Raw genomic sequence first — 22,054 nt, forward strand, 5'->3', positions numbered from 1 at the left:
AAATTTGAATATTGGCTTGTTAGATTAAAGTTACTTTATCGGCTAGAATTAACGAGAATTTGTATACAAGCAATTTTTGATAAAATTATTAATATTGTTATTTTGAATTGTATTCAAGAAATAATTTCATAAAAACAATTTGCCAATTGATTTAAATTTTAAATAAAAATTAAATTAAAAATCTTTTATTATTGTCCAAACAATGAGACTTTATCTGCAGATACAATTTTTTTAAATTTTGTTCTTAATTAAATAAAATATCAATTTTTGAAAAAGTATTTTTTTCCCTCCGACTATAAAAGTCTGACTAATGGTAAGGCTTAACTACTAACTCCTAACTGAGTAGTTCAATGACAAGTCTTTATCTTTAAGTTTTTAAAAATAATATTCCATGGGTGATCCATATTAATAACGCTCGTGGAGCATAACGAATCCAATTAGAGAGTCGCCGTGAGCAATATAAACGTAAGTGAGTGTCGGAGTAAAATTAAAGTCTAAGCGAGCTAGATAAATGTGTTTGAGGTGAGTAAGTTTCTCAGGGAATCGCGCCAACTGCGTTTACTCACCAGAGGATTCAGCGTTCGTTCTTCGTTCAGACAGATTGGTCGCAACTCACCTCTTTACTCTACCGCCAACCCATTTCGTCTGCGGGCTAACAATCACCAGACTAAAACGTACACTGCCAAGATCGAGATTCACGTTAAACCGAGGCAGCTTTTTCCGGAAGGAAATACGTGCTTTACATTTTATTTTATTTTTTCCTCTTCTGGGTTAGTTTCATATTTATTTACTTTTATTCTAATGGCTGTAACGTGCCAAGGATCACTTATCCCGGTTCAGGAATTATTTATTGACTGGTTTACCCTAATACTGATAACAATATATTTCTCCAGCCTTTTTGTTTTATTATAATAATCCTATAAATAATATTTTTATGGAGATACCAATATATTTAATGCTTATCCGGGGATTTTATTTAATATGTAAATATATTTTTGATATCCAAAGATGGTGGGCGATACACATATCGCTGAGACTAGTGCGAAAACTTTTAAGTGCCATTCTAATATGCAGGTACCTAAAATTGTCGTATGCATCATTTGCGAAAGTGTTTTCCATACAAATGATTTCATGCGTTTGAATAAAAGTGGTTCGGGAAAGTTTATAAGTGATATGCTCGTTATATGCTCAGCACATCAAGTGAACATAACCCCCAAAAGTCAATATGAAAACATTGACCTATGTGAGGATGCTCGTAAAATCATTGCACAAGTTAAACTTTTTGAAAAAAATAAAGTTAAAGAAGAACTATGTCAAAATATTTCTTTAAACAAGACCAGAGAATCTTTACTGTTAGATGAGACGATAATTGATGATGATCTAGCCCTTATCAAAATTGAAAATGAGCTGCTGAAAGAACTAAATACTGAGTTAAAAGAAAAAAATGATCTATTGAGAGAATTAATGAAGTGTAACGCCAGTTTGAAGCAGAATGATGCAATCAGCTATGCTGACGTTACTAAATCGGACAAAGCTAATGTCAGGAATATTATCCCTTGCATTAATATCAAGCCTAAGGATAAAAACAATAAAGACACTTTCACGCACGTCAAGAACCAGTTACTCGGTGACATCGCTGTATCAATCAAAAAATTACTGACTAACAAGTCGGGTGATGTCACCATAAAGTGTAAGAATAAAGAGGATGTTGACAGAACCTCGGCTATGCTGAATAATAAATTGAACAAGGATTATCAAGTTGAGGTGCAGACTTTGAAGGCTCCGAGACTAAAAATAATAGATGTACAAACTGACATGAATTTTGAGGATCTTACTGAAGACATAATCACAAGAATTTAGAAATTTTAATAAACAATCTTGATACAAAACCGGGTGTTATAGTTTGTTCTGAAACATGGAAACTGGGCTACTACAGTTATTATCAACTAGATGGCTATACCATTTATTACAACCAAGGACACGTTAACAAGTCAGACGGTGTTGTGATTTATGTCAAATCTACTATGTCACACTCAATCATTAATGAAAACATAGGCCAATGTAAAATTTTATCTATCCTATTAAGAATTAAGAATAATATCTCTCTCAAGATCTCTGGTATTTATAAGTGTCATGACATCAGTGCAGAAAATTTTAACATCCAACTCCTGAATACTTGAAACAAAATAAAAACGTCAAGCATCATTGTATTGTAGGTGACTTTAATATTAATTTACTAAAATCTGATTCTATTTCTGAAAAATTTATTGAAACAATGTTGGAATACAATTACGTAAATTGTTTTAGCGACATCACTAGACCAAATAGTATAGACGGTTCTTGCATTGACAATATGTTCATAAAATCTAATTTATTTTTATCAAATTCTTTTACATACACGAACCTCTTTACAGATCACTATCCAATCTTCTTAACAATTAACTGGCAAACAGAAAGTATTACGAAATGTTCTAAACCTTTAATTAATTATAACAAAATTAAAATTTTAAGTGATCAAAAAGATTTTAACTATATATTTGATATACAAGACCCAAATAAGGCTATAGACGCATTAATTTATGATATAAAAGGCCTGATTAACAATGCTATATTCAAAACTAAATCAAATAATTTCAGAAATAAAGGTAAATCTTGTTATCCTAGAAAGAATTGGATTACTGTTGGTATTGTTAAATCGTGTAATACCAAAGAAATGTTGTATAAGTTATGGAAGCTTGATGTCAATAATGATAGACTAAAAAATGATTATAAAACCTATTGTAAAATTCTATCCGATGTAATCAAGCGGGTAAAAAGAAATTATGATGCAGAACAGGTCACTAAAAACAGCAGTGACAATAAAAAACTTTGGCAATTCATAAATAAAAACCTGGGTAGGAAAAACAAATCTGATTGTGATATTAAAAAATTAAACTATAATAATACTGAGCTTATGGATTCCAAAGATATCGCTGATGTTTTCATTGACTTTTTCAGCAGTATAGGTATAAGTTTAGCTAGTAAAATTAATATAGATAAAGTATGTGAGAGCAAAGCATCCGATCTAGTAGAAAATAATTGTAAGTCCATCTTTTTTAGACCTACTGATCAGAATGAAATAATGAAATTAATCATAAACTTAAAGGAAAAGGCAGGTGGTTTAGACGAAATAAATAGCAAAGTATTAAAGAGCATAGCACACCGAATTTGTAAACCTCTAGAACATATATTCAATATATGTATATCTAAAGGTATTTGGCCAAATGCGTTAAAATCTGCTGTTATCGTTCCCATTTTCAAGAATGGGGACCGCAGTGAACCTAGCAATTATCGGCCGATATCGCTAATATCAAATCTAGCTAAAATATTTGAAAAAATATTACATCATCGGTTGTCCATTTTCGTAGATGAATGCAACATTATTTCGGATAAACAATTTGGGTTTTTAAAAAACAAGAGTACAAGTGATGCTCATACTGATCTCATCCAGTTTATATATGACAATCTTAACTCAAATAAAAACATAATAGTTACTTTTCTTGATCTAGCTAAAGCTTTCGACACTGTTAACCATGTCATATTATTAAATAAACTAGAAAGATACGGAATAAGAGGTGTTGCAAATGATCTAATGAAAGATTACTTAAATAGTAGAATTCAAACTGTACGATTTAAAGGAGTTTATAGTAAATATGAAATTGTTAAAATTGGGGTTCCACAAGGAACAATACTTGGTCCATTATATTTATTATTTACATTAATGATATTTTTAAGACTGTAGATAAGCCTTACTTGTCGGCATATGCGGATGATACAGCTATTAGGGTTGCTGGTGAAACCTGGACCGATGTACAAAAGAACATGTATATGGTTTTGAAAAAGGTTTACGACTGGTTAAACAACAACCAGCTGACACTAAATATAGGAAAAACTGTCTATTTAACTATATCTTGTTACAGTGATACTATACCAAAGACTAATATTAATATAAGTATTAACGATGAAATAATAAAAAGAGTCGAGTACTGTAAATATCTTGGTATATATATTGATAGCTGTTTAAGGTGGGAATTTCATGTCAAGGAAATAGTTAAAAGAGTTAAATATTTCCAATTTCTTATATATAAGTTAAGTCTGTATATGGATCGTAGAGTTATAAAAATGTTGTATCATTCACTTTTTGAAAGTACTATTATCTATGGTATTATAGTCTGGGGTGGTGCATATAATAACTCAATCAAACCATTGTTCAATATACAAGTAAGAATATTAAACAAAATAAAAATAGATTCCAGTTGCTTACTGAATATCAAACAGTACTTCGTCTATAAGAGTTTAATAAATTATTATGATTTCTGTTTACACAAATACAGAAACTATGATGGTCGTTCTAGACACAAAATAATTCAGGGACCAAAAGTATCTAAGTTTAAATATTGCTGTAGCGCTCTATATACTGCTACAAAATACTTCAATACGTTGCCTTCTGATTTAAAGAATGTACCTAAACTAACCAAAGCAGTGAAACACAAATTAAAACAATGGTTAATTACTAGCCATGCTAATCTGCTCATTCTCTAATAAGAACACACACTTACTCAATTATATCTATAAGCTGATTTTTTTTTTATGCTTAGATTTGGCTAAGTCTACATTTAGTAACACGTCTCATATATAAACTAATTTGACTGCACTCTAAAAGTATTTTCGTTTTCGCAATGAGTATTAACAATATAGATATTAAGGATTAAATCCATAGGAATATATGATTATATCAAATATACCTATTTTTTTCTTCCCAACCTATGTACAGGAAACTTATGTTACCTCTATAGGATAAATGTACGTTGTATATTTAATTTGTATGTACTTTGTATATTTAATTTTATGGGAATAAATATTATTATTATTATTATTATTATTATTATTTGTTATTAATTGCTCAGGGGGGTTTTCCCCGGAGTCCGACTCTCCGAGGGCCCAGCCTGAGCGCCATCCATTACTGCTGCACCACTCCGCACAACAAGGCGGTTAGTGAGTGCAGCAGGCCAAATTCATTTGCCTAAGTAGACGCAGGGATCCCAAAATGACAGCCTTTTGCATCCGCACTGCTAGCGACACAGCTGCTGAACTGCAAGCCGGTATCTTCGCAAGTGAAGACACAAAAGACTGTTTCATCCCTCCAAGGACGCCGACAACCAAAACGACGAGCTTGACACGGTAACCTGGGTAGAGTTTGCCAATTTCAAACAGGAGATCCTGATATATCTGGTGTTTGTGCTCTTCTTTGGCCGAGATATTGTATTCGGCTGGGGCCGAAAACTCAATGACATAAATGTCACGAGTAGCCTTGTCGAAGAGCACAATATCAGGTTTGTTGTGGTCAATCCGCCGGGCTGTTGTGAATGGTATGTTCCAATAAATTTTGGAACTGTCATTCTCAACAACCTGCGGAATATCTCCTGGCAGATAAGGCAGCACTGGTCTCTCATCGATACCGTAGCTATATCTGAGATGATAATAGAGTACTCGCAGGGCAGCATTGTGACGCTGTATGTAGGCACCTCTTGCCAGCACAGGACATGCCGACAAAAGGTGCATCAGCGTCTCCGGATGTTGTTTACACGTCCGACAGGACGTGTCCGGAAGCTGCGCCTGGAGCACCTTGCTACGGTATTCGAGAGTGTTGATAACACCATCTTGGCAGGCAAATATAAACCCTTCGGTCTCGGACATCAGGCCAGCTGACTTCAAGAAGGAGAATGTCAGCTGGGTGGACAAGCCATGGTCACGAACGTGTTTGAAATACACGCTGTGCATGGACTTGTCCATGTGTTCACCGAGGAGTTTTTTCCCCTCGGCTATCCTGACGACGTTCTTGAACTCCTTTTTCGGGAGTTCAATGAGAGCGTTTATTTCTCCGAGACCTAAGGTATTTGCCGCGTAGATTGCTGCCTTATACAAGAACGATCCCTTCCGCGCATTTTCATGACTATGAACAAATTGCATCAGGAAGTCGTCCTCGTCTGCTGTGAAATTGGCAACCTCGTATGTTAAACCCAGAACCAAACGATCGTGAAGCCGCTCCAAGCTCTGCAATCCTCTCCCTCCGATGTTCCGGGAGAGGTACATCCTGGCGACTGATGAGTTAGGGTGCATGCTCTGATTCATATTGATGACTTTACGGGTTTTGATGTCGAGATCTTTCAACTCATTTCGAGGCCATTTCAGGACCCCAAAAGAGTAAAGTAGGACCGGGACAGCGAGCATGTTAGTAGCTGAGACTTTGTTCTTGCCGGAAAGTTCTGATGACCAGATCTTCCGCAGTCTCCTAACATACTCGCTGCGAAGAGTTGTTCGGACTTAAGAGACGGCATGCATTCGCCGCTCTTCAATCCCTAGATATCTGTACAACTCTCCGGCGTCTAATTCTCTTAAGACGCTCCCATCCACTAATTCGACATCTCCACCCGTATCAGAGCACTTACCCTTCGCCAGGTGTACGACCGCACACTTGTCCAACCCAAAAGACATTCCGACATCTCGTGTGTACTCTGCTACGATGTTGAGGGCCGTTTGTAGATGATCTTTGTTGGCACTGTATATCTTTAGATCATCCATAAACAGTTGGTGAGTGATCGAGTATACTCGATCACTCGGTGGCCCCGCAGAGTACCCACGAGTTTGTCGGAGGGCAACAGATATCGGCAGCAGTGAGATGCAAAACAACAGAGGGCTCAGAGAATCTCCCTGAAAGACGCCTCTCTTGTACTGAACAGCTCCGGTTACGTGCAATGCATTTCCACTTCCTATGTGAAAACGCGTTCGCCAGAGCTGCATCGTACGTTGTATGCATCCCACTGTTTAACGATTGATTCCGAGGCATTTGAGCAGATAGAGAATCAACTCATGTGAAGTTGAGTCAAATGCCTTACGGTAGTCAATCCAGGCCATGGACAGGTTGCGTTGGTAGTAGATTGCGTCTTGAATGACGCATCTATCTACCAACAAGTTGATCTTGCAACCTGACACGCCCTGTTTACTGCCACGTTGTTCGTATATCTGTTGCCACACAGGCTCTATCTCCTGCAAGATACGGTTATTTAAGATTTTTGTCAAAATCTTGTAAACCGCATTCAAGCAAGTGATAGGCCTGTAGTTCTGCGGGTCGGACAAGTCACCCTTTTTAGGGATGAGTACGGTTCGCCCTTCTACCAGCCAGTCTGGAATTGGCTCGTCGCCCTGAATGTATGATGTAAAAATCCGGGCCAGATGAGCATGTGTAGAAGAAAATTTCTTCCACCAGAAGATGTTTATGCCATCTGGTCCCGGGGCAGCCCAGTTCTTGCTGCCATTCAGGGCTTTACGAACCTCTTCCACACTAACTGCAGGGCTTATTATTATTATTATTTTATACTTATATTTATTTTTATTAAACTCTTCGAACGTATACTGACTGATATTGAGATAAAAATAAACTGTTCGATAATTTTTAACTCATAATTTTTTTTTGTTAAGGACTTTAAGGATTTAAAAAAAATTTTATTTCAATAAATTATTGAGTCAATATTTTCTTTTGTAGTATGATTAAAAATTTTCCTCATTCTTTATTTACAATTTTAAACATTTTGGTCGTGTATAAATAAAGTAAGCTTTATCTATGTTTCTGCAGTGTTGTGCAAACATGTAATTACGGGAAGTACATACCAGCTTTGACATTAACTTCACGCCCAAGTACACGACCAACGCTGTTGGATGCTTGGCACCTGTACACGGCAGAGTGAACGTCATGACGGTAGCTTTCAGCACCGAATGGCAGAAAGTACATCGAACCATTGGCCAGTATCTCTCGGATGTTCGGAATAGGATGTACAGGCGAGCCATCACCCATTAACCAATCTACTCTGGGCGCTGGACTCCCATGAGCTGAACAATGCAACATTGCTCCTGTGTCATTGGAAAATTCTACCGTCGAGCGTGGCTCTGACGCTAAAACCGGCCCTTGACTGTCCAGCAGTGTTCCTCGACCTGTAATTATAATGATTGAAGTTCAATTATTTCGGTAAATTAATTGCTCTCGTCTGTAATTTTGACATTAATGTTTTTTAATTATAAAAAATTTTTTAAATTTTGATCTGAAAAATTTTTTATTACTTCAGAACTGTTTTTTCTTTAACAAAATTTTTTTTTTGTTATGAAAAATTATAAAATTTATTTAAAAATTTTATTTTGATTTTTTTTTATCAATTTCATGGTTTATTTTGTAGAAAATTTATTCGTCAAAAGTTAAGGTGCGTTGATTCGTTCCAAGTTGTCTACTTTTATTTATGTCCGGGTTTGAAAACGCACTTAAGTGCTCCAATTAGTTCGGGGGCAATTCCGCTCCATTAAAATTTAAAGAGGCTCATTTTGTTCTTCTCTTAAAAGTTTTCGGTTGCAGTGAGTCTCGTCAAAAACTAGCTACCGTAATAAGTATTATGACACAACTTTTAAAGGCCTGCTTATATGAATTTGAATTTTTAACGCTGGTGAGCAGCTTGGACTGATGTGAAAACTTTTATCGAGTTGAAGATATTTTTTCTAAGTTAATGATATTCATACACTGATAGAAAAATTAACTTGATTAAAGAGCTAAAATTTTTATGTTAAATATTTTACACTTTCTTGTCTTAATTTAACACAATAAATGTTAAATTTACACATAAAAGTGTTAAATATTTAAGAAAAAAATTTTTAACACAAAATTTTTTGACGCAATGACGCAAAATTTTTACTGTGTAAAAATTTTTCTTCTTGATTTAAGATAGTTTGACTTTTTAAAACAATGATCTTGGCTCAAAATTTTTATTCTTGAATCAAGTTAAATGTTTAACAAGAAGTACATATATATCTGCTAAGCGACGTATTTAAGTTATTAATCTTAGCAGTGTTTTTGCATTAATTATTGGTAATTTCAAAGCAATGTGAACTGTAAATTTAGCATTAGATTAGTGAGGATAGATGCTTGAAGCAAATATATGTTTAAACTGGGTGTATGGCTTAAAGGGGCTTTCGTACGTTAATATAGGATTGGCATATATGCACGTCCATATATCTTGAAAATGTCGGTAGTAAAGTCGGATATACTGCATGATATATACAGCGAAGATGAGATGAAGCTTGTGCGACTGGAAGAATAATGAAAAATGTTATTTTATGTCTGTACCTTCGTGTGGGTATGAAAGAATTTTATTTTTTGAGAGTACAAGTACTACTTTACTACCAGTTGTAAGGGAAAATACCATATGTTTATATTAAATGCAAGGACTGTGAATCCTTAAATTATTCATCACACAGCAGGACAAGATTCCGTTTATACCAGGTTACCGAATAAAAAAGATTAATGAAAAGTAAATAAGAAATATTTAATTTAAACGTTAACAGTAGCTAAGCAAGGTCGGTTTGGCTCCCCGATAAAGTAGATTTCTGCACTACCTGTATTGGGTTCTGCCTTGTCGACGGTTGTTGGTCGAGTTTCTGCTATATCGATGGTGGATTTTTGTGTTCTTTTTTTTACCGATGGTTGGGATGATGTCGTCGATTTGGTGATCGATTTTTACCGGCGGTTGGGGTATTGTCATCGATTTGGTGATCGATATTTACCGACTGTTGGGGGGTGGATTATCATCGATTTTTCCGATTGTTTGAGGTCAAAATGCTACCACCCTAACAGCAGAGCTGATAGCGTGTATCAGCTGTGGTGTTGATGTGATATGCACTTATTTGATGTGATGATGAATTTTGTATATATTCAAATGACTTTAAGTATAAGTATATGCGAGAAAGTTCGATACTTACGCCGCTCTGGTGGTGAAATTGCGATTTACTGTTCATTTACAGTAAAAGAATTTTGTGTCACTGAGATTACTAATGAATATCAATTCAATGGTGTTTATGAGTGTGACTACCATTTATTTAAACCTCCACTGATGATTACTAGTGCATCTGTTATTAAGCAAAATCTCGACTGTAATGGACTTCGTCATGGAATTAGTTAGGACGTTGGTAAAACTGCGTATAATGTACTTGCGGAAATTTTTAACATCTTGAAGAGGAATTTGAGCTATCTCTACGTTGAAGGTGAACAAAAGAAAGAATGGCTTGAAAAATTAATTGATGATTCATCTGTTGTGATCATAGATTTAACGCAAATGCGTCATTATTCAATTGATAACATTAAATTTATACATTTCAAGTGCCCATCTGCAATGCATATATCAACTGGATACTTAAAAGCTTGGGCATTTCAAAATGTTCAACAACTCAAATTATGGTATTTAAAGTTTTATGGTAGTCAACCCAGCTACAACAAATCAGTTCAACTTTTCAATCAATTGACCACTCTACGAAAGATGCATCCACGAGATCTGGCCTGTTTGGATACACATTTTTTACTTTACTTTGCCAAAAGAGAAATATGGTCGTTGAATATTTAAAATTTCTGCCATTATTTATAGCGTTTATCTCCTATTACTCCGTACTTATTTCCAGACGGTGGGTCTTTGTTTACAGTACCCCTTTTTATATAGCTTGGTGTGTAATTCCTAGAATCTTTTTTAAAATCTGTACCATATGCGCGCTGTTGACTTTCCAAGTATTTTTTAAGATTTTCCAAAACTTGATTACTCGACATTACAAAGACCCATCGATCAATGAATGAATAATAAAATTACAATCAAATTTATCGAGAGTTCTTAAGAGTCACGTTTTGGTATAACACAAGCTAGACAGCAGCAATTTATTTTGTAGATTTTCCACGTAATTTTAGTGCGAGAGTTTTTAGGAACTGGGCGTTCTGTTGTGTTAATGGTCTGCGGGGTATTCGCTGACTGGTAAATTTCATCCATGGTAATGTCTTTTTATATCCAGCACCACTTTTTGTTTCGAAAACTATTCCCATAATGTATAAACTTTTCACGTGAAGTCTGATTGTTATAGTTTCACCTCTAAAATTTACTAATTTTCCATCCTGATCAACTATGTGCAGTCTTATATTATGTATAGCCTTTGTGAGTAGTGGAAGGTAAATGACATGAGATGGTACTTCCACAATCTTAAATCCTGGTGGTACACTAGGAAAGAATTCATGAATAGTATGTACTCTCCGATCGTTTATATATGCGTTTGATGTAATATTACACTCAACTCTTAGTACATTAAGCTTAAGTGTAGCAACAGGTAAATTTGATGAATGAGTTTTATGAGGCTCAAGTTGGCGATCTGTAAACCCTAATAAACGTCCTATAGAGTCTTTTGGTTCAAAATCTATAAATTGGTTACATTTAATTTCACTTTTGAGCTCATTAATATTCGCTTTTAATTTTAAACTGAGTTTTGGCAATGATTTACATATATATGTTTCGATATCTTCAATTTCATAGCTTTCAGTTGGTAAAGTTAACGCTATAGTCTTTGGTTTTGATGCTATTTCAATAGTTTGTGGTATATTATAATCATCATCAATCCTTGTAATAATCGATACATTTCTTTTGGCTCTTTTTCCATTATTATTTTTTACAACTTTTTTTCCCCCACCACCAACATTGTAGTATGCATTAATATCATTGCTATCATCATCATCATCAAAAGGTCTTTGATTAATAACACCATCTGGTGGATAAGTCACATAGAATTTATTAGCACCAATATCAATATTGGGTATTGAATTAAATGTAAGCAACTCTACAAGTCCTAATACATAATTTTTGTCTGGTGATAATTCAATAGGAGGGAAATAATTAGCCTCCAACACTGATGATGATCCTGTAAGTGTTAATGTAAATGACTCAGCCATGACTGATTACTCAAACGTAATTTCCATGAATTTATAGTTCTCCAGTGAAAAATTTAAGACATAAATGTCCACATATAATTGTATTGAAATTTTGATATTGTTTGTGATTATATTTTATGCTACCAACACCGAGATAATCCACAATTTCTTGTGGTGGTTGTAAATTTCCAAAACTATCAAAATAAGTTACATTATTACCAATCTTTTTGTAACATACCCAGTGGGTACCAGATCCATATTTGTCATCTAAGTTGACTATCGCTGATTCATTTCTTTTAGGATTAGTTTTTGGTAAATCGTTTCTCATGAAAACTCCTCTAAAATTTGGAATTTTCAATTCTCTAACATACTTTAATATATCCTTATTTGTAAGTGCTCGGTGTGGTAGCTCTACTTGTTTTTTGATACTCCTTTACCTTTAGGATAAGGTCTCAAATATAAACCCATTCCACGTCTGTAAGATCTCAAGTATAATCCTTTACCAATAGCAATTTCTTCCTTTTTTGCATTATGTCTCTTACTCTCTGCTAGTTGATTTTTAGCTGCACTTGCACTATTTACAGCTTTTGCAATAGCTGCAGCTCCTCCTGCAAGAGCACCAGTTGCTGAAAGACCTGCAAATAATGCCACTAGTTTTAACTGGTACTGGCAAAATACGTGGGAGCCTAATATTTTTTTTTCCACCTGATTTTTTAACAGCCTGACGTGCGCCAATCATTGCCGTTTTAATTGGATCACCACCAACTGTCATAGATTTTTTAGCCTCTCCTACAATTTTTCTCAGTGCAACCTTCTTATTCATCTTTTTCTTTTTACCAATACTTTTCACGTTTGATTTTCTTTTTGTAACACCAGTCTTCTTCTTCTTCTTCTTCTTGCTCTTCAAACCCATTCCAAATCGTCTCTTTAGCTTCATAATTTTATTTATACTCCAAGCGGCTGCTTTTTCACCAATACCAGCGTCTTTTGATTGAACTCTTTGCCACGCTTTTTCAGCAAGTACTTTATCAACCTCGTGACGTGCTTCTAAGTTTTCACGATTGTTCGAGTAAGCTATATCGTGTTCTTTGCACGCTGTATCCAACTGATTAATACCAGGATCACCACGAGCTAATCTTTTAGCTAATTTTGTGCCAGGTCCACAGTATTGATAGCCAGGTATATGTAATTCAAACGGTAGTTTATTAATAATTCTATTAACTAAACCTTTACCTTTGACACGTCTATGCTCCATCACAGTACCATAATGACTAATAAAAAAATCGTATAAAAGCCTATACTTATAGTAAAAATTAAAGAGTTGACGATACTGCTGCGAGTTGTAAACATGAAGTTCCAACATCAACCAGCTAAATTACCAGTGACCAATTTTGATCAAATAGTTCAAGGTACTGGATTGAAAAAAGTTAAAAGACACGGTTCTCTGTTACCCAACAGTGTACGTGCTGTATTTTGTGGTCCATCAAACTGTGGAAAGACTAATGCTTTGTTATCCATCATTATACATCCGAATGGATTGAGATTTGATAATATTTACCTCTACTCAAAATCCCTCGAACAGCCAAAATATAAGTTTTTAGAGTCACTTTTAAAACCTATAAAAGACATTAGATTTTTTCCTTTCAATGAGCATGGAGATGTCATAAAGCCTGAAGATGCTAAACCCAACTCATTAATGATATTTGATGATGTTGCATGTGAAAAACAGGATCATATAAAAGCCTATTTCTGTATGGGTAGACATAAAAATGTCGATAGTTTTTATCTCTGTCAAACATATACACGCATTCCCAAACATCTGACTCGTGACAATATTAATTTTTTAGTTATATTTCGACAAGATGAAATGAATTTAAAACATATTTACGATGATCATGTAAATACTGACATGCAATACAATACTTTCAAGGACTTATGCTCAGCGTGCTGGAATAATAATAAATATGGCTTTGTAGTAATTGACAAAGACAGTGAATTGAATGATGGAAGGTATCGTAAGGGTTTTGACTGTTTCATTAGTATAAATTAACCTGTATCGGATAAATAATAATCATACATGTTAAGTAGTTTGTTAAATCAACATGAAGTCGGAGGATATTTTAAAACAAAAAGATGTTTTACATCAAATCTCCCGGGCAAGTGATGCAATCCGACGCAAACATAAACTCTTGAAGTTAGGAAAGGATACAGCTGAGAAAGCCATGGATGAAATGTTCAAACCAATAGTCACACCATTGAAAACTCTTATTGAATCATCCGAGCGAAAAATTAAACAAGAAGACATAAAAAAAGAGATAAAAGAAGAAACAAAAAATGAAAACTTAGACCAACAACTACAACAACAACAACAACAACAACAACCAGATGACTTTGGTAGTCTGATCTCTGAAGATGAAAGTTTCATTAATCGCAGCAGACAGTATCGATCTATAGAACCACTAGCTTCAAGTAGTCCTATCAAAACGGATTGTTTTGTGTAATTTAAATTATAAAAAATCACATACTATACCAGTAGTTTTCCATAATATGTCCGGTTATGACTCTCATTTTATAATAAAGTCTTTAGCTGCAAATTTCAAAGGTAAAATTGAAATATTACCAATCAATAAAGAGCGTTATATTTCTTTCACTAAGTATGTTGATAAAACATGCGTTAATCTAAGATTCATAGACTCATTTAAATTTATGGCCTCAAGTTTAAATAAACTAGCATCAAATCTAAAAGATAATGATAAAAAAATAACTAAACTTCATTATAATGATCCAGAAAAATTTAGATTAGTCACTAGAAAAGGGGTTTTTCCATATGAGTACATAAGCAGTAATGATAAATTAAATGATAAACAGTTACCTGAAATTCAACATTTTTATTCTAAATTATCAAACGAAAATATATCAGATGAAGAATATGCTTTTGCTCAATCAGTATGGAAAGAATTTAATTTAAAAACATTGGGAGAATATTCTGATTTGTATCTTAAAACTGATGTACTTCTATTAGCTGATGTATTTGAAAATTTTAGAAGTAATTGCTTGAATACATATAGTTTAGATCCGTTACACTATTATACAGTTCCAGGACTAGCTTTTGATGCGATGTTAAAGTATACTGGTGTAGAATTAGAATTACTAGATGATCCGGAAATTATGTTATTCATTGAAAAAGGTATCAGAGGTGGTGTTTCTCAGTGTACAAATAGGTATGCATTAGTGAATAATAGATATATGGGTGATAAATTTGATTCAAATAAACCGGAATCGTATTTAATGTATTTCGATGTTAATAATTTGTATGGTGCATCGATGAGTATGCCTTTACCAACAGACTCATTTGAATGGGTTGAGTTAAATTTTGATATTAATCAAAAAATTGATAAATTTTTAAATAATACCGATGGTTTTGGCTATATACTCGAGGTTGATCTGAAATATCCGGAAGAATTATATGATTTACATAAAGATTTACCATTATGTCCAGAACACTTTTTACCTCCAGAACAAAAGCAAACAAAATTAGCAACTACTTTATATGATAAAAAAAATTATGTAATAAATCTAATTTATAACCAATTATAATTAATAATACAAATGCAGTATTTGGTAAGACTATGGAAAATGTTAGGAAATATAAAGATGTCAGAATAGTTACACGATGGTCTGGCAGATATGGTGCATCTGATATGATTTGCAAACCAAATTTTCATAGTCTTACAATTTTTGATAAAAGTATGATAATTATTCAAATGAATGTTGTAAAAGTGAAATTCTATAAACCAATCTATGTAGGTTTTTGTATTTTAGATATATCAAAAACTTATATATACGATTTTCACTATAATTATGTAAAGAAAAATTTTAAAAATGAGGATTCTAAATTAATGTATACAGATACAGACAGTCTAATTTATCACTTTACAGTACCTAATGTATATGAAATCATCAAACGTGATATTACAAAGTTTGATAATTCCGACTATCCATCTAATAATATCTACAATATACCGTTAGTCAATAAAAAAGTATTATTTTTAATGAAAGATGAAAATAATGGAAAAATTATGTCAGAATTTGTGGGGCTTAGAGCAAAACTTTATTGTTTTAAAATATATAATGCTGAGGAAGATGATAAAGTTAAGATGCGTGCAAAAGGTGTCAAAAGTTCAACTTTGCGAACTATCACGTTTGATGATTATAAAAAATGTCTTATAGATCATACAAATGTAAATAAAGATCAATATATTATAAGAAGTGAGACGCATGACGTTAAAACAATGCTTCAAAAAGAAAAATTAGCTTTAAGTTGGGGAGAGAATAAACGTCAATTACTCGAAAATAGTACAGATACGTTACCTTGGGGTTATAAATCTTCAATATTTAAAAAAACAGTTAAAAGACCAAGATTATTATAAACTAAGATTTAGATAATAAGAAAAAAATAATTTCATGTTTTTTTTTGTAATAAGATATAGATGCTGTGAATAAAAAAAATTTTTTTTTCTGTACATTTTTTTTTCACGTATATTTTTTTAAAGTATAAATTTTTTTTTTAAGAATACATTTTTTTTTTTAACATTTTTTAATTGAATTTATTTTCAATTATGAAGGTTTGATAAGAAATTCAAACTTGTGATAAGCTGTTCCGGAATAATTCAAGTGAAGTTCTCCTGCTGAGGCCAAATCGATCAGTGAAGTTAACTGCTCTTCATCATCAATCAGCTTCCGGTTGGTTTGATTCGGGAAAAAGATTGAAAACTCGTTTTCCACAATTCCCAAAATTTTTGGTCCATATTTTGTGTTGACTTTCTTAATTTCCGTGATTTGATAAATTTTGTTCAGTTGCATTTCTTCAAATTTTTTAGTTGGTAAAAAGTTTGATAAGTTGTTGATTTTATTGATAGCACTCAAATCCATTTTTTGAATTACTTGTCGGATGACGTAAAAACATGATGTCAGAGAGAGAGAGAGAGAGAGAGAGAGAGAGAGAGAGAGAGAGAGAGAGAGAGAGAGAGAGAGAGAGAGAGAGAGAGAGAGAGAGAGAGAGAGAGAGAGAGAGAGAGAGAGAGAGAGAGAGAGAGAGAGAGAGAGAGAGAGAGAGAGAGAGAGAGAGAGAGAGAGAGAGAGAGAGAGAGAGAGAGAGAGAGAGAGAGAGAGAGAGAGAGAGAGAGAGAGAGAGAGAGAGAGAGAGAGAGAGAGAGAGAGAGAGAGAGAGAGAGAGAGAGAGAGAGAGAGAGAGAGAGAGAGAGAGAGAGAGAGAGAGAGAGAGAGAGAGAGAGAGAGAGAGAGAGAGAGAGAGAGAGAGAGAGAGAGAGAGAGAGAGAGAGAGAGAGAGAGAGAGAGAGAGAGAGAGAGAGAGAGAGAGAGAGAGAGAGAGAGAGAGAGAGAGAGAGAGAGAGAGAGAGAGAGAGAGAGAGAGAGAGAGAGAGAGAGAGAGAGAGAGAGAGAGGGGGTAAAAAACAGTTAAAATAAAAAAAAACACTAACCCCCACCCGATAAAACAGATCATCTTCCGGTAGCAAACCGACTGTTCATAACCCCAGTCGATAACATAAATCACCACTTAACCCATTAACACAACTGTCGATACTTACCTCAAATCGATAAACAGACGACTACTTCAATACCGACATCGCTATTTCACCACCAGAGCGGTGTAAGTATCGAACTTTCTCGCATATACTTATACTTAAAGTCATTTGAATATATACAAAATTCATCATCATATCAAATAAGTGCATATCACATCAACACCACAGCTGATACACGCTATCAACTCTGCTGTTGGGGTGGTAGCATTTTGACCTCAAACAATCGGTAAAGATCGATGATAATCCACCCCCCAACAGTCGGTAAATATCGATCACCAAATCGATGACAATACCCCAACCGCCGGTAAAAATCGATCACCAAATCGATGACAACACCCCAACCATCGGTAAAAAGGAACACAAAAACCCACCATCGATATAGCAGAAACTCGACCAACAACCGTCGACAAGGCAGACACCCAATACAGGTAGTGTAGAAATCTACTTTATCGGGAAGCCAAACCGACCTTGCTTAGCTACTGTTAACCTCTTTGATATTTTTCGGGAGAGATACTCACGGTTAAATTAAATAGCCAAGCCATAATGGCGGACATGTAATGAGATATTTCCCAGCAAGTAATTAATATTTAGTAGCAAAAGGGAAAGATTTATGCTCCTTATTTATTTACTTCTCTGTACGTTACCTACACTTAAATGAGGACTACCCTGACTCTTGATGATACCAACATGATTTACTGACGCACGAATTATTTTCCTTACATTTACTGAATACGCTTACTTTAGTATGTTTATGTACATTGAGAAAATGAGACTTGGAAATTTAATATCAACATTTATTAATCTGTGGACGGAAATTTTCATAATTAATGTCATATCCCCATGGCAAAATTTATATCAAAAATTTTTTTTTCTTAGACAATTTATTCGTAATAGCTAATTAGCTGATTTTCGTTTATATATTCTATAAACCTTAACTATAACTGAAGCACATTAAAAATATGTAAAAAAAAAAAAAAAAACATGCACAAAAATGTTTTAAAAAAATATAAAAATTTATTTTGAACTGTTTAACAAATTTTTGATATACTTCAATTTTATCATATGACTATCCTGAAAACAAAATTGTTCTCATTCTCTTTATAATATATTTCAACATCTTCTTCTGCTAAATTAATCCTAGAAAGTCTAAAATGTGTCATTCGATTCAAGAAAACTACTGTGAAAACTTTGGTGTTAGTTTAGTGTTATTGTTCCGCACTGTTGACTGCATTGAAACAAGGCTGAAATTAATGGAAATTTATTTAAATCGTGCGCGAACCAATAAGCAAAAGTACACAATCGAGAATAAAAAAAGTTTGGAAGTTCTGTTGCCCCCGCCACCGCGGTCTACCCTGTATTTAAATTAAATAGCATATCATTTATTTAAAGCTGGATGTCGGTGGAAAAGAATTAAATGTGTTGGTAAGTCCATGCAACCAGGCAACAATAATTCACAATGTGCAATCTGTCAGTGTAACATCATGGATCACCGAGACCGAGAGTAAAAGTAAAAATAAAGTAAAAAGCTCTCTCGGATGTAAAACCGCAACTCTCTTTCATTGATTACATACCTCACTTTTAACTTATCGTTCGATAAAGTTTCAGATGTATGTTCGTATCAGTAGTATGTGTATGTTTTCTACCGATTCGATCGACCAACTGAAAAGACAGCAGAGCATTACGAGGGTAGTACAAGAATCGTTGGTTGGTGCATTATGCATGAACGGGAGGTTGATAACCATAGTCGAAGCCACCTTCAGTAGATACAGAAGGACGAGAAAGATGGAGAGAACAAGGGAGGAATATTCTCGCTTGGCAATCACCGTTTGTCTTCCCTCTTGCTCCCTCCCACTTTACTCCATTCCATTCTACCCTCATCCTCATCCGTATCCTGTATCCTGTTTCCGCACCCTCTGTCCTCTACGCTCTACTCTATGCCAGCCGTACCCACCTAGACTTGGAATGCAGACAAGGGCCTCTGGCCATGTGTGGTTTGGCATATGCACATATGCCCGTGTGAAGTTTATGTCGACAGATTTGTCTATAAGCATTTACACCTGTGCCATAGGCTCTGTTCCTTCCGTGTATGCTCATACAACAATAACCTTATTTTGGTTATAGACCGTACGAAAATCTGTTGTTGTGTTTTGTAATAGCCGATTCAGTGACCTTTAGCCACACCTTGTGTAAGCGCCACACTGTGGAAGCGTTCTAAAGCTCTTTCTACTATAAAAATATTTTTTTTACGTTCTATTTGGTAATTCAAAACATCTTTAAGCTTGTTATTGTAAATTTTTTACGGTATAAAAAAATTATCCATGTGATTTTTTATAAAATAGATAAATCGAAATGATAATAAATAAAATTAATGTGAATGAAGACAATAAATTTATTTAATTATTTATTGAAATCAATAAATAAATTATGAATTTATCTGCCTTTTTTTTCGCTTTGTTTTAAAAGTTAGCAAAGCAATTTATTTTTTTCTTAGAAATTAAATGAGCTTTATGAGGCGTGCACTTTTGAGTTTTAGAATTTTTTTTTGTATTCAGTCATTTGACTCAAATAATTTTTGAATTTTCTTTTGATCCTTCTAGCTGTTCGAAAAATTGTCTCTAACGTTTAAAAAGAAAAATTCCCAACGAAGCCTTAACAACAATAAATCTTTTTGATTTCGTACAATATATAATTAGAATCCGTGATATCTCTATCTGTATTAACAATAATGTAATTATTCAGAGGCATTGTCTCCGGCGTGCAGTCATTGTCTTTTTTGTCCTATTAATAGCATAGAGTCTAGAGCCCCGAGCCTGGAGCCTAGTTCCACGATATTACTATCTGTGTACATGCACATAGATATAGTAGTGTGTAAATGTCACAGAGTGCCCTGTATTTATACTCCCAACGGTACTCGTTTTCTTTACCTTAATTACAGAGAATCTCGCGCCATTCTGCCAGCCCGCTCACGCATCGTTATCATTAAACCGGCGCTTGGTTACACCGGTACGGACCATTCGTCGACTATGTACGCTTTACATTTACTGACTCTATTGCGATGTTCATATAAATACATAACAGCGCCGTAGTTTCATAGCGCCGGTTATCGCGCTTTTTTTTTTTTTTTTTTTTTTTTTTCCAGCTAAAAATATGTGCTTTTTAATTCTCAGCGGACCAATGGCAGATTTTTCGGTAAACTTTGCCCTCAATTTTTTTTTAGCACAGCTTTATTGAATACAAAGCTACCAATCAAGGACAAATGATCCGCGTTTCAAATGACATGATATTTTTAAGACAATAAAAAATTCAGTCTCGCGCCAATTTTTCATCATCGATAAATTTTTTGATGAAGACAAACTTTTATCATTTAAATTTCCCAAGAGAACCACCGCTTATTATCCGCTCAAGGAACAAGAAATAATACTCAGTACTTGTTAACGGTGACATTGCATTCAACTCTTGTATTGCGAGAAAAATAAAGACAAAAAAGAGGGCGACGCTAGGAAATGACTGAAAAATAAAAAGTTTACTGAAAAACTAACAAAACAATTGTCTTGGCGCAACGAGTTGTTAACACCTCGTATTTGTATCGAGAAAACTGCGATATCCCTGTAGCATTAAATTCGCTGAGATTCTTTTAGTGTTGATGGGTAAACTTTGTAACAGCAGTCAGTATTAGTATATATATACAACACAGGACTATTATGTTGACACAAAAAAACTCCATAAATGTCGTGTGCGACTACGACAGTAACGGGATTCATGTGATGCGATATTTTTACTGTTTTTATCTTTTTACGGAACAGTGTGATGCTTTTTATTTTTTGGCTTCATTGTACGATGAAAAAACTTATCTATCATTGTATAAAAAATTTTAATTTATATTTCAAATATTGAACAATTGTTAAGTGTTGATACAAAAATAATAATCTTTTAAATTTTTTGTTTAAATTTCGACAAAAAATTTTTATTCTGTATTGTCTTTGTAAAAAGTATTTTATTATATTTAAGAGACTATATTACTGATGGTGTGTGCCTGTCTGTGTGGATGCGATGCATGGTAAAAGGATAAGACGGAGTAAAGCAATATCGCAGGAAATCGAACGGCAAAATGAGCCAGAGCCATTTCCCACCTCTATATAAGACTATATACGAAAAAAGGATAAAAAAGAATGAAACGAAGGGAAGCTGGAGTTGGCGGGAAGAAAGGAGATGAAAGTCGTGATGGAGGAGAGGAAGGACGAGAATATAAAGTTGAGGATAGAGGGAGAGAACGAATAAGAGCGAAGGGGACGAGGATGGCTGGAATGCATTTCGTTCCAGGTTAATCTCCCGAGTAAGAGTCTGCTCCGATGGCTGACAATTCCAAAGCCTCCATACCATCCGCCCCCATACCAGATCACTATGCAAGCTTCTCGACGTACAGTACAAGAAAATTCGTCGAGGACAGAAGACATCTCGGAACTTGACGTCTCGACTCTCATCGTCTTCTCTGACTTCTTGGCCTCATATTATCATCTTATAAATCGATTCTCCTCCGTATTCGTATAATGTACCAATACGCGACGTAAATGGATCGTAATACCCGCCGCTGGTATTCCAGGCTAGATAATCAAGAGAAACCCAAAAGCTCTCGATA

General features: G+C 34.4%; 1 protein-coding gene across 2 annotated transcripts in view; it reads right to left on the reverse strand.

Moving 5' to 3' along the window:
* Nucleotides 1–22,054, reverse strand: part of LOC141527702 (cell adhesion molecule Dscam2) — a 137,962-nt gene that overhangs the window by 61,711 nt on the left and 54,197 nt on the right. Inside the window, exon 3 of one of the 2 annotated variants that reach the window (XM_074243310.1) lies at nucleotides 7,708–8,028. In XM_074243310.1, the coding sequence (XP_074099411.1) occupies nucleotides 7,708–8,028 (321 nt within the window). Of the gene's footprint in view, nucleotides 1–7,707; nucleotides 8,565–22,054 lie in introns of those variants that run through there. The other variant, XM_074243311.1, reaches the window with a different exon arrangement.

The sequence above is a fragment of the Cotesia typhae genome, unplaced genomic scaffold, assembly GCF_013202065.1.
Source record: "Cotesia typhae breed Kobodo isofemale line unplaced genomic scaffold, CoteBio_Ctyphae contig_4, whole genome shotgun sequence".
NCBI lineage: Eukaryota > Metazoa > Arthropoda > Insecta > Hymenoptera > Braconidae > Cotesia > Cotesia typhae.